This window comes from Haliaeetus leucocephalus, unplaced genomic scaffold, assembly GCF_000737465.1.
Source record: "Haliaeetus leucocephalus isolate CR32 unplaced genomic scaffold, Haliaeetus_leucocephalus-4.0 Scaffold130, whole genome shotgun sequence".
NCBI lineage: Eukaryota > Metazoa > Chordata > Aves > Accipitriformes > Accipitridae > Haliaeetus > Haliaeetus leucocephalus.
This window is the reverse complement of record NW_010972566.1, coordinates 3,010,676-3,028,793: the sequence shown is the minus strand read 5'-3', so window position 1 is coordinate 3,028,793 and position 18,118 is coordinate 3,010,676. Positions and strand designations below refer to the sequence as shown.

The following is an 18,118-nucleotide window of genomic DNA, read 5'->3' as shown; positions in this document are numbered from 1 at the left end:
GACGTTGCACAGTCTGACAGTAGATTTTTAACAACACAACACTGATATGGCAGCTTTGTGAAAATACTGCATTGTTAAAAGGATATCTCTTCCTTTCACAGTGATATCTTGCAATAGATTCATTAGTTGCAAAGCATGAATAGTGAGACATGGATACTCACTGTTTTGGAGCCATCAAAAAGAGTGTAAAAGATGTGGCATTCGTATGCAGAAGTTATGATGAAAGCTTCAATTTCAATTATATTTTTTCAGACACTAGCTCATCATAAATGTCAAGTTTGGTAGGTTGTTTTCAGGGCTTTTAGCTTGGGATATTTTATTTTTTTTTGGTCTCATGTTAAAAGACTGCTCACAACAGAACTGGTTAGGAGTCTTCTAGCAAAATACATTCTTGCTGGAAATGCCTAATTATCAAAACAGAAATGCTAAGTGAAAACATCCCGTTTTCAGTATGCTCCTAAGGAAACACAAGCTGGCATTTCTCAGACCCTGACTGTTGTTTTGCCTGCTCATCCAAGAGGTTGCAGCAGCACGCGTTTTTCCAACGTTTTCAGCCAGGTATGCTAGGACTGGAAGATCTCAGACACGAGAAAACATGAGTTACACAGCTCATGGATACTGGAAGCCAGAGAACAAATCTCAGCTCTACATCAGGCAGCCCAGAACCCCAAGAAGGATTCTTTAAGGCTGCCAGGCATCTGCCGTGGAGATAATCCTGGCAGTTGCAGTCAGCAGTTGCCAGAGTTTCCAGCAAGCATACTTTGTTTTAGAAACAACAGCTTTAGGTGTTTCATAACAGAAGCAAATGCAGGATTTCTGTTCTTGAAAGAGTGTCAGTTTCTATTTTGCATCTCAGTTCAGGAATTTTTTTCTTTTCTTTAATTACAGAACAACGGTTTGGCTTCCTAGCCAGGAACTAGTTCATAATCACAGCAAGAGAACAGCCAGGAGTTGATCTACCTACCTATGCATGGGTTTATATTCTCTTAACTATGTAATTTAGATTTCTTAATATTCTTAGTGAATGCCTGGTTAACAGGGTTTACTGACAACAGCACTGTTCTGTGCCTTGCTACTCTATATCTGGTTGTCAGCTCAAAGTATGGGGTTTGGTTTTTTGTATCAATTATTAGATGGTCATAATATTTCTTTTCTTTCTCCATTTCTACCCCCTTTTTATTGTGTGTAACTTTTGAATCACATCTTTTTATGTCTCTGTATCACATCTTCTTGCATAGCTTAAGTGTTAAAATGTTAAAAGATTTGTTTGCAATTTCAAAAGAGCTTTTCAATTTGACACATTTATACTCTTTTAAAATATGTGCATGAGGTAGGTACACAAGTAAATTTTCATTTGTATAAAAGGTGTTTGATACCAGTTGAAACTCATGTACTCACTAAGTAGAACCAATTTCAGACTGAAGTAAGAAGTTGGTTAACTGACAATCCAACCAGTCGGGGAAAAAAAAGTACCACTATGTGACTGAGTTCTGCCTTTGGTCATATTGGATAGCAAATTGCCTGATGGATATTGCCTACTCAAAAGACTACATGAAATGAAAAAAGAATGTAAATGTTAACTGTAGTAAACAAAAGTGTAAAATCAGCCTGTTCACAGGCAGTCCCCAGAGAAAGAAAAGAGACGGTATATCTGCCTGTGTAATCTACTTCAAATGGTGGTCAGACTTGCTTGCAATGAACCACTCAAGTGGTCTGACCTACAAGGCACTGGGAAAGTCGTTTACCTACCTTATAGTGAGAAGTTGTTATTTTTCAAACAAAATCATGAACAAAGGTTTTAAGTCCTAGCATAGAACCTATTAGTTTCCTCTAATTTTTTATACAAAATGAACAGGAACCACAGGACTGTCAGTTTCCAACATTGACATTTCTCTATAAGGACGATGTTATGCTGAGGGTTGGTATTGCTTTCAGTTATTATAAAATAGTCTTTCTTAAGTGTCTTGAACAAAGAATTGTCTTTGGGGAATGAGTTGAACATGGGTAAATAAACAGGAATATACTTTGACTACTTGAAGAAGGGAATTCACATCACTGTCATGGGACCTGAATTTTCAACACCTTGCAGAATGCTGAGTTCATCATCCCCAAGTCTTCACTGCTTTCTTAGCAGGGGTAGGTAAGGGGGAGCAGTGTTTAGGGAACTAGTGAGAAATGGTTAGGGAATTGGGGGTGGGGGGTGTAATTCAGGATGCTGTTTCGTTTTGCATGTAATTTGAAGTCACTGCTGTCCCATCCCACTAGTCTCTTCTGGTCCCACCTCTGCCCCCGGGCTCAACAACGCTCCAGACACACGAGCACTATAGGAGCCAAAGGGAGGCAACAGCATTGTACTGGTAGAACATGCAATGGTATCCTTAAGTTTAGCATAAGGCCCCCATCCATCTGGCATTTTCATTTGGAGTTAATAATTGGGTATTATTAATGTAAAGAAATGCAAAAAGCCAAGTATCATAACCATGGGCTTTGAGCACTTGGAGACAAATAACAGTCATCTCACATTACCTTGTTTGAGTTAGATTTGTGTTTCAGTATAAGGAAAAAGTTGTTGAGAGGTCTCTTAAATATACCACAGACTACATTATGAAGTTTAATTCTTACACTCTGAAGGAAATAAATAGTGTTTTGGAAAAAGTAGTGAAGAGTCATGTGGAAGGTAAAGGTGAAGTGCTTATAATTCTTACCCAATATGAAAGTGCAGACATATTAGTGGAAATCTTCCTGTTACTGGAAATAATTAAGTCTTGAATGATAAATCTTCAACAAAACCATGTGGGTTTTAAAGGTGCTGGTGACCATAGGCTGAAAAAGGAAATCTGGGGAGAGTGGAGCAATACAAATGCATAACAACAGAGAACAAGAAAGTAGTTTGAATGAACTGCAGAAAGCAAAAAATATTGTAACAAATACTGCCCTTTTCTTTATTACAAGAAAAAGTGCAGACAGAAAAACATAACAAAGGCATCCTATTAAAAGAACTGGATCTTACTGACAACATACTTTTTCTAAATGATACTCAGTGAATATGAAAACAAAGACCAAAAGGCTTAGTTTCATAATTATTGGGGGGGGGATTAAATTAAAACCTCAGCATTTCCCAAATTGAGCATACTTTTGAAGACAAGAGAGTACAATGAATGTGTGGAGTTACATACCTCAGCAATAATTTGCAACCCAGAGGAGACAGCCAAAAAAAAAGTCATGAATTAGCAAAGCAGCAGCTGCATTCAAAAGCTTAAATAAGGTTCAGTTACTGAAAATCTACAACGATTTTCAAATTATGATTCTTCAAATTGAATGCAATTTCCACCTTAGCAAAGGCTAGAAGTTCCCCAGAGATATAGACGGAATCATCTTTGAAAGCAAATGGCAAGGGTTAAATGCAAGAACTGCATTATAGATTTGGAGATTTCTTATGGAATTGAGCAAGTCCTTGTTTCCAGAAGTGACCAGAAAAGAAGGTAGAATATTTAGGAGGTGTGTTAAGAATTATGCCTGGCCGTCCACATGGTTCATAAGCCACCAGAAAGAAACATATGTAAAATTGGGAATGAATTAATTTATCTGTTTTGATTAACTAACTGGATTGAAGTGCTTACTCCAGTTGTGCCTCCTACCAGCCAAATCAATGTATGCTACAGACATACAGGGTTAAACAACCAAATTACCTTCTATTTCCTACCAAAATCAAGGAATGGGTCAACAGGCAGACCTAACATCAGTCAGAAGACATCACTTCTATGTGCTTTCAATCTGAGCAGTAGGGTATTTTATTAACTGCTAGAAAGTCTTCAAAAGGCATCTTGTTTATGTCTAAACTCCCCCTTCCCGCTAAACTGGAAGCTTTCAAACCCGTGATATGAGACAGAAGCTTGTCATTAGCACTGCAGCCAAGCAACTTACTTACCATAATTAACTGGAATAAACTTCTGGAGTTTTTCCTACCACCTGCATGTGTTAAGTTTAGCAAGCAAGAGTATCTACTCTTTCAGGTGTTTAAAAGGCTCATAACTGGTCTGAAGGGGATTTAAAATAGCTTTGACTTAAAGTAATCTGGATTTTGTATCTTAAGTACAAGAGGAGAACTTGTAGGGAAAAGCTCTGGATGCAACTGGACAAACCATCCTTTTAAAAAAATTGTTAGAAATAACCAGAGAGAAAACAAAGAATAAAAAATAATCACAAAAGAAAACTGATACTGTGCAGATGAAATAGAAAAGGATTAAAGTCTAATTGCTGTAAAAGATAAAACGACCTTGGCAATGAAGAAGAAAGTGAAACAAACAGCAAAAAGTTCTTGTATATGAAGAGAAGAAAGTTTCGCTATGCAAAGACAGCAGAGGCCAAAATTAAACAACCTTTAGTTTGGCACCTAAACAAAATTGGGACCTTCTGTCACATTCAGTAAGGACGAGAGTTAAATATGAAGACAATGCACAATAAGTAATAGAAATGGAAATTACTACAGCAGAAGTAGAAACAGAACACAATAATCTGAGTACTTTCAAGCTTGGGAACATAGACAGTTGGAAGAATTTTATATGAAGTAGGCAATAAACTAAAATCAGAAGTAGTCACCAGGGAGGAATGATTAGGGACATGGAGATAAAAGGAAAATTGGATAAAATGCAAGCTGGTTCACAAAAGGTAAATCATCCAATTTAAACCTGATGTCTGTCTGATAATTTAACAGATTTTTGTAGACAAAAGTCAAATGGTAGATCTAATCTGTAAGGCTCTTGTATGATGCAGTGTAGAAAATTATCAGTTAAGCTAAGGAACAGGATTAGCACTGTAGAGACTAGAAGCTAGGTAAGAAACTGGCTAGTGAAGATAAAGGACAAGGCAGCGTGCCGGGAGAGACACAGCTTACTAGAAGGAGCTCACTGATGGAGGTCCCAAAGAGTTGGTCTGAAGACCAGTCTTGCGTAGTGACTGTAGTAATAGCTTTGGCACCCTCAGTAGGAAGAAGGATTAAAATAATTAGGCAACAAAAACTGGATGACATTGAGAAATGCCATGAAGCACAAAGTGTGAGGTTAACGTCTGTGGCAACAGATGGGAGGAATTTGAGCAGGGTTGTGACGAAGCTGTTTCCAAATGGGTCAGTCTAGGTATTTCTAGTATTGATGGAGAAGTGCTAATGCTGTAGGACAGGACAACTTACCATGTCAGGACAGCACTTTGCTAGCTGCAGCTACAGAGATTTTTGGTCAGCTCAAGAGGGCCAAACAGAGCTTTTTCTCTTATCTGCTCCAAAGCCTTGGGTAAGCATGTGTCCACTAGCAATGTACTGAATGTGCAAATCCTAAAAAAATGTTTGCTGTATGTAACATAGCTTTGATTTCTGATGGACTGGGAGGGACTATGGTAGCTCAAAATATATAAATTAATCTATAAATTCAGAGGGAGGAAAGGAGAATTATTCAAGCTAAAGATGTAAGAACATATGGGCAGAAATGGAGAATGCATAAATTTGGAATAGAAATTAGGGGGACTTTTTGGCTATCACAGCAGGGAGGTTCCAGAACAGACTTCAAGTAGATTAGCGGGGAGTGGCCAAAAACCTGAATAATGCTTGCAGGAGGACGGGGCGTATTTACCAGATGGAATATGTGGTCTGACTGTATGCGGTAATGGGGAGTTGGATTTGACAGCTTAGGGCGTGCTCTCTGTTCTGATTCCCTGGTGCCTCTGTCTTGTGAGTTGACTCAGCTGAGAGCTCTTGGAGCCCCTGGAGTTTGGCCTCACGTTGCCTGCAGCGAACGCGCCAGACCACAGAGAACCCCGATGCGAAACAGCCGTATCGCGCTCCCTCCGGACAACTTACATAGTCACTCGTGGTAAGGGTAACGGCAGCTGCGTATTCCTTGTTTCTCAGGGTAGCAGTGCTCCCCGTTTGTATGGCTGAGGGAAAAGAACACCATTCTGGAAGAACATTACTGCGGGAATGTATTGTTAGATTCAGCAGAAAAATATAAACAAAGGGTCCAAGATGAATCATTTATTGTAACCTTGGTTTTGAACACACTGAACACAATTAGCCTCATATACAGTAACAGAGAATCAAGTACAGCAGACAGCTGCTACTATATTAAATACTTACACGCAAAACCAGAAAGACGCATGGCAACTGACAGCTAATAGAGCAAACCAGCAAAGAATATTGAAAGGTAAAAGTGGGGAGGGGAAATTGTTTTTATTTTTATAGTTGTGCTTCTCCTTTTTGTATTAAGAACATTTAAAAGGATAATTGCTTTACCACTGTCTTGCCAAGTGATTGATATAAAATAATCAGAAATGAAGCCCGCTTATCCCACAATAAGGATGCTCACAGGAAATTAAAACAGTGTAATATAAGTGTTTTAACGTCACACAAAAATCTCTTTCCTATGTAGATAAGATAAGATTAAAACAGATTGCAGGACTCATTCTACCTTGCACTTTTTAATTAGACAGACTGCTGGTACCGCAGGGGTACTGAACACAGGCTCATTTTTTCTCCACATCTGATGGCAGAGACAACAAAGGGAAACAGAAGAAAAAACAGCATTCCCATCTCTCCCGGCACCCGGGAAAGGAAGATAAGCCATTTCACACAAACGTTTTGCCCTAACAGGCATGTATTTAGAAGGGACAGCCTATTATGAATTTTTTCTAATGATATCATTTGTGAAGCCTGAAATCATGCAGATTTGTGCAAAACCAGTATTTGCCTTACAGCTGCCTACATCAACCTTGGAGATTTTTCTCCAAATGCAATCAGTTTTCTCCATAAGTTTCTTTTCTTCCACCAGTGAATTCCAGGAAAACTATGAAGTTTCCCAAATTTTAACAGAATTTGTGGTGACAGTTTTCTGGTAACCTGCCCCCCATTTTTCTCCCATATAGATAACCTCAGCATCTAAGAGCTTAAGACTTTCCCACTCACCACTGTCTTACCAGCTAAACTGTGCCCACCAGCAAATACCATGCAAGGACTGAAAAAGAGGGCACTGCTAGAAGACAGAAGGCATAGACCACTATGTTTTACCTACAGTAAAACATGCAAACACTAGAACAGGATCTTTGAGAATCAACTGGAAAATACAGAAAATGTGTCATATGATTACTTCACATCACAATTTCTGTGCAACATTTGTGATTCAGTATAAGACATAGTAACGGGCAGCATTTCATGCGGGTTACAGCATATTGAGGGTGCAAGCAGGCAGCAGGAATTGAGGACTCTGGCCTTTCTCTCACGTGTGAAAGGACAGAAGCAAAACTTCCTTTGGCTTCTTTGTTTTCACCAAATGGCAATGAAGCCAATGTCAGGTTTTCACTGTTATTGAAGCAAGCCAGATGCTTCTTGCTTTGGGTTCTGGCTGGCATGAGTAACAATGATGCGTTGAGACATGCCCTGCAGCTTCATCCAGTGAAAACCTTCTTATGTGACTGCCAATGGACAGGAAAGAAAAGAAAAAAGATGTGGAGGAACTAGCTACAAATTTCACTTTGCATCCCAGCTGAGTTCAGAGGGCAAGATAGAACCTTAAGTCATCACTTAAGACTATATCCTCCCAGTTTGCCTTGGAAAAATAGCTGGAGGTCATTAAAGTGTGAAGACAATGCAATCCTGCTGGTAGCGGACAGACTCACTGCCCAGAAGTTATCGTTGTTACTGAAGCTGGCCAGCACCCCTTGGTACCCTTCTCAGCAAGAGAACCAACACTTTGGCTTGGGCATTCAATTTTCTGCAGTTGGAGAGCTGAGAAGGCGTGCTAAACCGTATCTCGGTGGTTTGGGTCCCTTTAAGGATCTCTGGATTAAAGATCTGAGAGATCTGGCAGGACATAGAAAGGTTCAGGTGAATGAGTTTTATCTGTTCGAACACAGTCTGGAAAACTCACAGCAGCCCTTCTGGTGTTTGCTTGCATTTGGGTTTTACAAAATACTGTGTTTCACTCTCGGTGGCTGCCCCAATTTCTGTTGATGACAAAGATGTAGCATCACCTGCCTAGAGCTTGGTTCTGCAGTCCGTTTGGAAAGATGTCTACGTATTCCTAGAAATATTCTGCCCATAACTCCCACCTGGGATCAGTGATCAGCCAAAGGTCGGGTCTTTCTCTTTCACCCCTGAAGGTAGACAGCAGTAATTGAGTCTGAACCAGCAGATCGGTCTCCCGACAAAGAGCAGGGCAGACCCTGAATCCCAAACGGACATCTTCCTCGCAGGCTGGGGCAAAAATAGTCAGCAATAGTTTGAGTGAGTCACCGTCCCGACCTAAGACAAATTTGGCCAGGTCCTCATGGATCTGAGCTGAGGGAGTTGCCAGAGAGCACTATGAGCTATGACTTGGGTGCTGGCTCCCGTTCCTATCAATAAAGTAATATGTCTGTGGTATCCAGCTATGCAAGTGAAAGCACCGTGTGAATTCATAGCTCTGAGAGCCCTCACCCTTCCTGGCTGGAGAGTGTGTGCATCCCACAGCGCACCTTCTGCGCTTGGTCACGGTGAACTTCATTTGCTGTATTGGAGAGGAAAATAGAAAACAGTGTGAAAAGAAGCTCAGTCTCTCCATCAATTCATCAAACCGAGTGGAAATGTCTGTTTGGTATATAAAAGATAATGAGAGAAATTTGGTTTTAACTCCCTTCGCTCAGCCCGCTCAGGTACTCACATGTGAAATTACCCAGGGGGAAAAGACATTAAGTCGGTGCAGGAACCCCTATTGGCCTTAGCTTTGATGGGCTGTGCAGCGTATGCTACAAACTGAATTAGTTCGGAAAACAGAGAGATTCATCAGACTGCACAGACCCACTGATTGGAGTAAGATAGTGGTGGGAACCGCCTGTCTGGAGAGCACAGAGGGTGTCAACAGAAATAGGGGACTAACTGAATTCCGCTTGATACATAGTTTTTTGTCCCTCTTCATCAGTGTGGTTCTGAGGAGATCACTTCTCTATAAGGTTTAAAATTTGAATTAATAGACCCGATTTCTTTATTCATTTTTGTTAAAATGTGGAGAATTTTTGGACGAGGTAAAGGAAAAGGTAGTTATTCCATTTCATACTTTATCACTGAATATATGAAACATGATAATTCTAAATTTTCAATTAGTCCCGTAACAAAAAAATTCCTTTTAAAGACTTAAAAAGCACAGTTGGGTTGCCACAGGCTAGGAGCTGGGCTTCATGTTACCTACCAAGAGATTCGGTCTACAGCTGCTGTTGTGAAATACAAATGGAACTGGAGCGCCGCAGCTCCAATAGTCTGCTCCGGCAGACTATTTCCAGTTCAATGGACCGGGTAAAAGAGAATTTGCATTTTCATAACCATTGTAATAATGGTCATGATCATTATCATGATAGCTGAGTGAAAAACCAAAATTAGCAAATCATTGAATTTCTTTGTCTGTGTGGGCTTCTCTGCAGACTCACATCTGTCTCGTTTTGTCACTTTGGATATTGTTTTGCCCTAGTGTCAGTGGTAAAGTGGATGTGGACATCTGTGACAGGCAGAACTACTTGTCTGCAAATTCCCTCTGCAGCAGTCAGTCAGTCAGCACAGCGTTTCCGCGCTGTGATACAGCCGTTCTTCTATGCCCCTTCTTCGTGCTTTCCCTTCTAAAGTCATAATCTGTGTACTGAAGAATGAGTCGCTCTCTCCAGACCTGGGCATGAATGTACTGCCTTCTGAACAGTTTTTCTTTCTTTTTTTCTTCTACTCTTACTGTCTTATCGCTATTCAAGAGGATGAAATCAGCTGCACTGTTTGCTCCCCAGCCAGAAGTTTCTTTTGCACCTACGTTTTGAAGTGGATTACTTTAATGCGTAAGAATCTCAAGTGGAAATAGTAGACGTGGTTTAGCCATAATGGTTTAAGAATATATGAAAGACAAGTTTTGCAGGGAGAGATAATAGAAGTAGAGAATAAGAACTAGTGGGGAGCAAATTTTGAAAGGCTTAATAGTTCATGCTGGATCTTTAAAAATCTTAAGTTTTCCAATGCTTTTATGTGCATCTTCTGTATTTTAGAAATCTTGTGATACTTGACTTACTCCCAAAATGCGTAATTTTGATACACTTGGAACAAAAGTACTGTATATAAACTAAATTTCAAATGGGTTTTGTAAACTTCATCCACAATTGTATGTAGCATTGTTGTAAGGTATTTTATTTTAAAAAAAAACCCAAACAACACTGCAGATGTGTTTGGGTTCTCTTCTTTTTTAATGTAAAAGTCTTTGTGCATGGATGACAAAGTCAGACTGATTTCACCATTTATTTTCTGTGGTCAGCTAGACCTTACTGCTGCTGCAGTGGTTTTCTGGCAGGGTTCTGCAGTAGCACATATCGGAGTGAGGAGTAAGACCCCTGCTTCTGCAGCTAAAGCCATCAGATGTCATTAGCTCTTCTGCTAAGCCTGGCTGGGGGAATGCATTCAAGTACTGGGTCCCTAAGGAATGTCTCTTAAATAAATACCAGAAACATCCACTCATCCAGAATCAGTGTGGCTTTTGATGGACTGAGCAAATCTTGTTATACATATTATCTTGTTACATTTGTCTAGGTTTTGCTTTGTATGTTTAGCTTCACTGAAAATTAATGGTAGTTTACTGTAAGCTATTTTCACCACAGGTTCTCAATAACATCTAGAGAAGACACATGTTTTACATTTTCCTAATTTTTTAATGTTTTGAAGTCACAGAATTACAGATTCATAGAATGGTTTGGGTTGGAAGGGACACCTTCCACTAGACCAGGTTGCTCCAAGCCCCATCCAACCTGGCCTTGAGCACTTCCAGGGATGGGGCAGCCACAACCTCTCTGGGCAACCTGTCCCAGTGCCTCACCACCCTCACAGCGAAGAACTTCTTCCTTACATCTGACCTAAATCTGCCCTCTTTCAGTTTAAAGCCATTACCCCTTGTCCTGTCACTACATGCCCTTGTAAAAAGTCCCTCTCTGGCTTTCTTGTAGCCCCCCTTTAGGTACTGTAAGGCTGCTATAAGGTGTCCCCAGAGCCTTCTCTCCTCCAGGCTGAACAACCCCAACTCTCTCAGCTTGTCTTCATAAGAGAGGTGCTCCAGCCCTCTGATCATCTTTGTGGCCGTCCTCTGGACTTGCTCCAACATGTCCATGTCCTTGCATGTTCCATATTGAATACTTACAGTTGGAGAAGCATTTACAGACACCCAGATGTCAGAGCAGAGCAGCCATGGTGAGATCAGTAGGGCTGATTTAGCTGTTTAATTTGACTGCTCAGTAAGTTTTGGCAGATGCCTTTCATGTCAGTGACGAACTCTGAAATGTCATTGTAACTAAGACACTTAGTTTTTCTCTGTAAAGGAGGCCTCTGCCTTCTCCTCAGAGGATGATATCCCTATTTCCCATTTTTATTCTGTAGACCCATCTTTATTCAGTAACCAAGTGTTACTGTCTCTTAAATGTGTAAGAAACTGAGGGTCATCTATAATCATTTTGATTCAGAAAAGAAATTCATAGGCTGAAAATCAATCCCAGGTCTCGAGAGTGTTAGATCATTGATTTAATCACAAAGTCATCTGGTATCTCAGTAAACTACATGATAAGCAAGTTATATACATATGTACCTATATATGTAGATACAAAATCTATAGTAAAATTATTTAATGATATAGAAACATGAGTTATTTGTTTGGTTGCTTACTCTAGGGTGTGTGACACCCATTAGCTAATCTGAGCTAAACAATTTCTGACCATGTTACTCTTTGAGCAGCGTACAGTTATCTTGTTTAGCATGGAGGGAAGTGGGATTTGGAGAGACGTACAAATCTGGATATTTTAAAAATATTTTTCTTAGAGGAAATGTGTTTCTGTAGACACTGAGAGAGAAGTCAGAAAAATGAAGCACAAAATCATTCTCAAGTAGCTTTTTAGACCCAGAGAGGAATTACACACCTCCTGAGGGCCTGCAGTTTGGTACTGGAGTTGTGTAGAGGGTAGCAATGAAAAATTACCTTCTCTCACTTCATTTCTTAGGAGTAGCTCTTTCTGCTGGTTTTGAATGTGTCTCTTTTCTGTCTATTAATAGTGAATCTCAGCATACGAGGTTTGCAGGTCGAGATAAAAAAACTCCAAAACCTACGTGTAGACGTTGCAGTAGAGTGTGCCTGGAAGTCCTATCTTCAATAAAATACAAAGATTTCTGCTAGAGTCTGAGGAACACAGTACAGTGAACAACAGATTTTGTATTTGATGAACTAAATCTGCACCCTCCCATCACACTGCTGGATTCCGTGCTGTTTTAATAGGAGGAAAATACCCATTGATTTCAAGGGACTTTTGGTCAATATGACAGAGTATTGACAAAACCCAGAGATTTCTCATACACCTACAGTATATATTCCCATATTAACCTTACTAACAACCCTTCTACTTCAGTGCTGCAGAGAGCCGCTGCAGAAAACAATTCGGCCTGAACCTTAACTTCTTTCTAAGGAAGGTAAAGTTGGAATTGTTATAGGGCTGTCAGGATCCAGGTCTCTTTGCACTAGCTGTGCATAGATACCAAAGACAAATGATTCACAGGCCTTTGTTTAGGTTTCCCCCAGCTTCATCCAAACCCTTTCTCCCAGGCTGGAGAGCTGCCACTGGGGGACATACTGCCGTGGAGAGAATATTATCGAGCAAAAGAGCCCACTGGCAGGAAGCCCCTGAGAGAGGAACGAGAGCTATGGCCGGGAGGAGGGGGATATGGTAGAGCTGGAGCCACGAACTAAAATGAAAGTGAATTGGTTTTGGCTGGAGCAAGAAAAAGGGCACATTTAGCTGCTGGAAGACCCACAGATTCCTCACAGCAGGACACAAGGCAATCACAAGTCTGGCTGGCACTCTGGTTATATAGTGGAGCAAGCCAGCTGGCTGTCCGGGGTGAGAAATTCAGGCATAAGGTGGGAAGGAGGGACAGTGGGAAGCTAGGGAACTAGTTCCCAGCTTGGGAAACTAGATTCATTTGGCTCCTGAGTTTTGCTTCAGCTTAGTCAAGTCCACTGCTGCCAAGTGGTACCCAAGTTCACATGCGAAGCGGGGGGGAAGTGCTGAGAGCAAAATTGAACTGAAAATGGGGAAAAAAGTCAATTGGAAAATGCTTTGAAACGATTGACTGGGATTTGATTGCCACATGGGGGAGACCTAAGCCTAAACAGTCCTTTCAGAGCTTTGGCACATGGGAGGAATCCTCAGCAGTCGCAGGGTGAGAGGCTCGACACTGTCTTTGCGGCTGGTGGGACAGCTGGATGATTACATCAAATCGCACTGCCAGATGACACGTGAAGACCTGGTGACACTCCTGGGAAAAAGCAATTAACAGCTGATGAAAAGCAGAACTCTTCCTACCCTGTAATCCTTCTGACACACTTTAAACTCTCCCCATTATGGTCCTTTCCCTCTAAAACCTGCATACTAGCTGTGGGAAACAAAAACACATACAGATATATCACCATGGGTCATATGTCCAAAGCTTTCAAAGATACTGTGCATTCTGTAAAAAAGCCAAATGCTTCCTCAGGCGGGAAGTTGGACGCAGGTTTTGTAGGTTTATTAAATGGCAACGAATTAACATAGCTACAAAGTTAGCTTAAGTAAAATTTGCTTTCTCCACAATGATTATTTCTTTAAATATAAAAGGCAGATTGCTAAAAAGCTTCCATTACAATATAGTCCAGTCTATCCGTTTTGTGCTGTGCTAAAGTGATCCAGAGGAAACGAATTGGGCATCTGTCAAAGCATAGTCAGGATTAAAAAAACATGTAAAATAGTGAAGTACCTCATGAAGAGCAGCTAATAACAGGTTGCAGCCAGTTGTTGGTGTTCAAGTACGGATCCCTGACAGTTGCAGAATACAGGCACTTTTTAAAGTCCCACTGAATACAAATCGGTTCTGTATCCCCACCAACAAGTTGGCCCTGCAATTTGTCCTTCATGGCTTCTCACATACAGCATGCAAGAAGCAATTATTTGTAGTCTAGGGCTTAAAGCCATTTTTGTGTCTCCCGTAGGAGGAACCCAGTATCTAAAGCTGATATCCAGTGGTCTGTGCTTTTGAAACCCTGCTTTTGCCTTTACCTTTATCTGCAAGGACTAACGTATTGCCAAAAAGGCTATTTGTGTTGTATTTTTAGTCCAGGCACACTGAGTTTGGCTGTGTCAGAAAATTCAGGCTGACCTTTGATCTAGAGGAGCTGGGTGCTAAAATATGGGTACTTGAGCTTTCAGTTAACTGCCCTCCATACGTACTTCCAAATTCCTTGAGGTCAACCCAGAGCATGTGTCACAGCTGAAGTTCATCCTGTCCAAACTCACATTAAATCTTTTAGTGTCTGCTTTCTGTTTACAAGCAAGGGAAGTTGCAGGTGGGCTTTTTAAGTGCCTTTATTAAAATATATTTTTTTAAAAAATATATGTGTTTTAAATGCGTATTTAAATGTTTATTTAATTATATTTTTGTATTACCAACAGCATGTCATACTTCGCAGACGTATGGTTTAGCTGTAATTAACTGCAAATTTGTCCACTATCTGTCAGACAGCTGTAGATGAGAGTACCCCACACTGGAGCTAGAGAAACTTGGACTCAGAGAAGTGGTTGGCTTGTCTAAAAGCACAACAAAATCAGCTTTGGATCTGTGACCAGAGCCCAGCTTTCCCAAGTCCCACCTGATCAATACTTAATATGCCTGGGCCATGGGAAGGCACTGGTTGGCTGTTGGTTGTGGAAGACAGGGGAGTTGATGGGAGCAAATCGGCTTCCAAAGAGACATTCCCATAAAAAGTCGACATCCCAGTGACAGGAGGTCTGTTCTGTGCGGTGCGTGCCAAAACAAGGATCTGTGCCTACCCGTGTCTGTGGGTCTCCATGAGCTCGGGATAACCGGTGCTGTGTCTAATGACTCTACTCTTATTTCTGCTTAGTTTTCAGGACTTTACTTGTTGTCATTCTTCACTATCCTTGTTGGGCTGGTGCTCTACTCCTCCACGTCCACCTACGTAGCCCAGGATCCTCGGGTGTACAAGCAGTTTCGAAACCCTTCAGGACCTGTTGTAGACCTGCCAGCCACCGGCCAGCTGGAGCCTTCGGTAACATACACCAGCCTGGGGCAGGAGACAGAAGAGGAGCCTCACGTTAGAGTCGCTTAAACCCAGGGCTGTTGATCACCTGCTGATGATTCAGTGGAGCTCGTATATCCATTATCTCTGTATTGTACATAGAGAAAGGTATTTACCAGGTGCAGTTACACCGGTGAGCTGCAAGGTAGCAAATAAGGAAAGCTCATAAAGATACAAACTACTCGTTCCAGGGTGTTCATTGCAAGGAGATGCCAGTCCCTCGTTTATGATACGAGCAGCATGTTTGCAATACAAACTGCTGTATATGAATCAGTTAATGTCAAACTACCTTCGAAAGATATTCAATATCTAAGCTGAAATTACAAAAAGAAATTCATAGAAGGGTGTTATTGCACCCAGTGAGTGATATTATGCCTAAGCCACACCAGTTGTGGAAAAGCCACCTTTTTACAGCAAATACACTTGTGCAGTCACTGTTAATTTCTCTCTAAGATTTGTTTGTTTGCACAAAATAGATGGGTTACTCGTGGTAGCAACACCCTGACACATTTTTGCTAGCACCTTGGATTTCGTGAGGGTAAGACAATGAATTCATCTGTGCTATCTGTCTAGTTGCCCTTTCTAGGTAATCTGTTCCATGAATCCAGAGAAGGGACAACTTACAATATCCGTCTCTATTCTAGGAATAGGTATAAGGCGAGCATTTTAGCCTTTCTATATTTGCAGCAGTGAAGTACTCAAGCATTGACCTCTCTATGATCCATGGCAGATTTCCTAGCGGCTGAGGTTCTGCATCAGGTGACAGGGAGTTAGTTTCTCTGTAGTCGTGACTTAACACAGATTTCTTACTTTTTAAATTTTAATCTGTAAAAAGAAAAACGCATTTTCTAGTTTCCTATGTATTGTACCTCTCCATGGTAAGATGACATGTCGTGTGGATCAGGGCACTTATTTTAGATACTCAGTGCATCGAGGGCGCCTTCTGCTGTTCCAGTTTGCTTAGTCTCCTGTGGTTCATTATGCTAACAATAGCTATTTAGAAATGTGTCAGTTTTTCCCCCAAACCCACAAATTGTAAAAATCAGGAAGATTAAGTGAGGAATTCATGAGCAGAAAGACTGGACCATCTGCTGGTGTTGCTGCAGTAGCATAAAGGCATTCATATCAGCAGGGTGCAGGCAATTATTTTTCATTAACTACAAAACTAGCAGAAGAATTCAGCAGTTTTCTTACATTCCTGGGGACATGTGAAAATAGTAAGAGTGTGTTCCACAACTGTACTTCTGCTCCAGGAGCCTTATCAGAACAGGGGAAATCTTAGTCACCACCATGAAAAATCCATCTCTGCCTGTATGTTTGCTCTTCTGAGAGCCCAATAAGAGGAAATCATTATTTCAACATCCATCATCTATTTTTAATTTAAGGAAGGAGAGATGATCTTATGTCTGACAGGTAGGAGAGGGATCCAGGAGAGCTTGGTTTTATTCACGGATCTGCCACATCTCTGCGTGATCCTTGAGCATGACTTAACCTTCTGTGTGGCTGAGTTTCCCAGTCTGTATATATGGGAACAATGATATTTTACCTACCTCACAGGGGTGCTATGGGACCAAGTTAGTTTAAAATGCTTCAGGCTTCCTTCTTCAGAAGGAAGGAGTTTACGAAGTACACAACAGTGCTGTAAAAGTGTGAATACATTCGTTGTATTTGAAAATGGAGTTTATGGCAGGGTTGATGAATATTTTGCTTGTGGGCATAGAAGATGAATTTGATTTGAATGTTATTCTGCTGAAGAAGTCTGTCACAAGCAAAAATGTAGGGCTTCATGTTTGAAAAATACAACTTACCTATTTCTATTTTTAAAAGAAAAAAAAAATCAATCTGTACTCTGGAGATTAGAAAGGCCACACAGTTCAACCAAGCAGGATGAATTTCTGCTGAAGTAACATTCATCTTTTATAGTCCTGTTCTGCTTTAATATAGAAGGGACTTCCCTGAAGCAGACTGGGAGAAGTATGTACGCATAATATACATGAAGTGGCAAATGCCAAAACGCTATTGAACAGCAGAAGTATGTTGTATCTTATTCTTGCCGTGGATGAGGAGAAGAGGCGATTTCTGTTCCACCGTGTTTAGGCTGTCTGCCACGATCCTGCTGCAGCTGAGGGAAGGGTCTGCAGTATTGCCAAACCATGCCCAAAACCAGCCCAAAAACCTTGGTTAAAATGGCTTGGTTTTAAACTCATAACAAATGTATGATTTTTTTTTTCCCCTGCCTTCTGTTTATTTAATCATTTTAGCACTCATGTTTCCAAGCTTTTTCTCTTAAACCATTGAGGATTTAAAAAAAAAAAAAAAAAAAAGATTCCTACAGAGAAACAGAGTCCGTATTCTGGGGATATTAAGGAAAGTCTAAATCCTACGGGATTCAAAGAAAACAAAATTAAAAGCCACACAAGAAGGATTACCCGATACTTCAGGGTAAGGTCTGTGGGGTGGAAGTCCAGGTGGGAAGCGCATGGTCGGGGGAAGCCCTCGTGCCCAGGGGCCAGCAAGCATCCTCGGGTCGAGCCCTGGGAGAGCTTCGACTGGAGGTGGGTTTCGTCCTTTCCCCAGGAGCAGGGGCTCTGGTTGCAACCGCCACGGCTCCCTCAGGTACCCAGAGGCACACTGGTGGGCACCTGTCATCTCAGTCTTTTTTGCTACCTTTTATACCAATTAAATACCTTTCTCTGAACATTAGTCCCCGTGTTGGTCTGAGAACTTTGAGGATTGCGTGCGTGTGTGTTTGTTTCATGTTTACAGTTCCTTCCTTTTGCATAATTGTTTTGGTTAATTTCATTTTTAGTATTTATTTTTAAGCCAAATGTTTGTAGTCCTTCCGCCTCCCCCTCCTCATTTTTCTGACACTAACTTGTAGATGTTTGTTAGAGTCTTCTCAGAAACAGCTGGGCAGGAGGCATCTCCCGGCCGGGTCCCTGGGCTGGGAGTTCCTACTGACAAGG

The 18,118-nt window shown here is 41.1% G+C and overlaps 1 protein-coding gene across 1 annotated transcript in view; it reads left to right on the top strand.

Annotated features, from left to right (window-relative positions):
- The window catches only part of SLC35F1 (solute carrier family 35, member F1), a gene marked incomplete at its 5' end in the record, with an annotated part of 106,414 nt that extends 89,039 nt beyond the window's left edge, over positions 1 to 17,375 (top strand). Inside the window, one exon of the mRNA XM_010585863.1 lies at positions 14,958 to 17,375. Coding sequence (XP_010584165.1) covers positions 14,958 to 15,182 — 225 coding nt within the window. The remainder of the gene's footprint in view (positions 1 to 14,957) is intronic.
- Positions 17,376 to 18,118: the final 743 nt, after the last annotated feature.